Source organism: Erigeron canadensis, chromosome 5, assembly GCF_010389155.1.
Source record: "Erigeron canadensis isolate Cc75 chromosome 5, C_canadensis_v1, whole genome shotgun sequence".
Classification (NCBI taxonomy): Eukaryota; Viridiplantae; Streptophyta; class Magnoliopsida; order Asterales; family Asteraceae; genus Erigeron; species Erigeron canadensis.
The window spans coordinates 19,336,406-19,338,930 of NC_057765.1; the positions used below are offsets into that span (position 1 = coordinate 19,336,406).

At 43.7% G+C, this 2,525-nt stretch overlaps 1 protein-coding gene across 1 annotated transcript; it reads left to right on the forward strand.

The window, feature by feature from the left end:
• Positions 1–1,048: 1,048 nt before the first annotated feature.
• LOC122601318 lies at positions 1,049–2,296 on the forward strand. The gene has a single exon (XM_043774086.1). It carries the CDS (start codon positions 1,049–1,051, stop codon positions 2,294–2,296), a length of 1,248 nt encoding a protein of 415 aa, XP_043630021.1.
• Positions 2,297–2,525: the final 229 nt, after the last annotated feature.

The following is a 2,525-nucleotide window of genomic DNA, read 5'->3' on the forward strand; positions in this document are numbered from 1 at the left end:
GTCGCTCGCCTACTCCACCACGGCCACCACCAGCCCCTAGAGCTCCAACACCGCCGAGACAAAATGCGGTTATGAATGTAAGTGATGGACGCTTCCCAACTCATGACCCATACATCCATCCACGCCTTCGTCGCAACCACAAAGGGAACGGGTGTAGGACATAGCCGGAGGACTAAGGGATGCCCGAGTGAGGGTCCGACATCAAGAAGTCGTGATGGAAAGGGCTATTGGAATAATGAGGCGAATAGGAGACGATGTGGGGATGGCCATAGATGGAGTGCGCCGGATTTATGAGGTGATATTCATGATGGGATCTGTACTTGCAGCGGTGTGCTCCATTGTGGCCGGTAGTTCTTCTGCTTATGAAATGAACCTAAGGATGTTTTATTCATGAACTTATTCGATAGACAAATGTTTGTACTTTGTTATGATTTTCTTGAACTTGTTTGTGGTTGTGTGACTATGATCACATGGTTGTTGGCATATGGCAAAAGTAAACTGATATTGAATTATTTGAATGTGAGCTTGATGCTTTTTTACAATTATACGATGTGTTAATCTCTATGTGTTATAGTTATGCCTATTGCAAAGTGATAGTTACAGCAGGAAATCAGTTCTGACCACTTTTGGTAGAACGACCATATCTGGAGTTCTGTTTGGTATTTTGACCTGATTCCAGTTGGAGGTGAAACTTATCTCATAGGGCTACATTTTATATTTTATGAGTTTTTCCTAGATCGTCCATCTTGATCCACTTTTTCGTGCTCCAAGTTCGTACACAGATTCCGGAAAAATCTGTCTAGCAACCTAAAAACAAGATTGATATGTTTTAAGTTTACCCAACCATTTGTTATTCATAGTGATAAGTAGGTTGTGATTAAAGGAAGGAATATGAATTTATAAATATATGTATACATATGCATACAAACGAGGCCTTATTACACTAAGTAACTTAGATAAACACGTGTGAGATCAAAAGTCGTGAGTCGGGTCTATGCCATATAATTCTATATGTGAATGACTAAACTATGTTCTCCCTTGTAGAGACATGGCACCAAGAAGAGCCGGCGAAGAGACAAGTACTGAGGCTACGCGTCAGGAGGAAGAAGCCCAAAGGAGGACCGAGCTAGCCGGCCTCAATTGTCAACAAATCAACTCCGTTATGCCAACCATTGCCACCCAAATCGCGGAGAATGTGACCGCCACACTTAACATGGCTATGAGACAAGATGGAGGAGGCAATGCCAATGATAGGAATGCCTACAAGACTTTCACTTCTTGCAACCCTAAGGAATTCTATGGGACGGAAGGTCCTGTTGGTTTGCTCACATGGTTCCAAAGCATGGAAGCCATCTTGAACATCATTGATTATGCACCGGCCGACCGTGTCAAGTTTGCGGCTAGCAAGCTCCAAGGAAGGGCACTCGCTTGGTGGAACCTCCAAGTCACTATGAGGGGTCAAGCCGTGATGAATGCCTTGACTTGGGAGCAACTCAAGGAAGAGATGAAGCGGGAATATTGCCCTAGACCAGCCGTGCAAAAGTTGGAGATCAAATTTTGGAACCATGCTGTGAAAGGAATGGAGTTGGAGGCATATGTAATTCGTTTCCACGAGTTGTGTGTGCTAGTGCCTGACATGGTGAACACTGAGGCAAAGAAAGTTAAAAGGTTTATTTATGGATTGGTACCGGAGGTAAGATTGATGGTCACGGCAGCAAACCCCATTACACTTGAAGAAGCAGTGAGTTTGTCAACAAGGTTGGTCAATGACTTGGTTAGGACCGGGAAATACTCGCGAGGCGAGTCAAGTTCAAGGCAAGGAGGAGGAAAACGATTTGGTGATCGTAAGGGGATAGGGCTTGATGAGAGGCAAAAGATTGTAAGGAACTATGGTGTTGACGAAGTTAACCCCAACCCGAACCGTGGGCAGCCTCTTAAGTGCAATCGTTGTGGATACAACCATCTTGGTGAGTGTAGGCATTGCACGACTTGTAACCAATTGGGATACCTTGCTGCCACTTGCCGCAATGGAGCAAGAGTTGGAGGAAACCCCAGAGTATGTCATGAATGTGGAGGTAAAAATCATTGGAGGAACGTATGTCCTAGGCTGGGAAGAGCTCAAGTTAACCGAGGAAATGGAAATGTGGGCAACCGTGGAAATGGTGAAAACAGGGCAAACAATGGGAATCAAGGGAACAATGCAAACCGGAACCGTGGAAATCAAGGAGGTCAAGCTCGAGGAAGGGTGTACGCAATGGGCGCGAATGAGGCAGGGATGACCCTAATGTCATTGTAGGTACGTTTCCATTAAATAATGTTTATGCCTCTATGTTGTTTGATTCTGGAGCCGAAAAAAGTTTTGTTTCTTTTGAATTTAAGGAAATGATTGATAAGAAACCTAGTGAGCTTCATGAAACCTACTATGTTGAATATGCTAATGAAAACGAGTATAAGACTATGGAAATTATTTCTTATTGTAAGTTAACTTTAGATGAGAAGGATTATAGTATAGACTTAATTCCCAT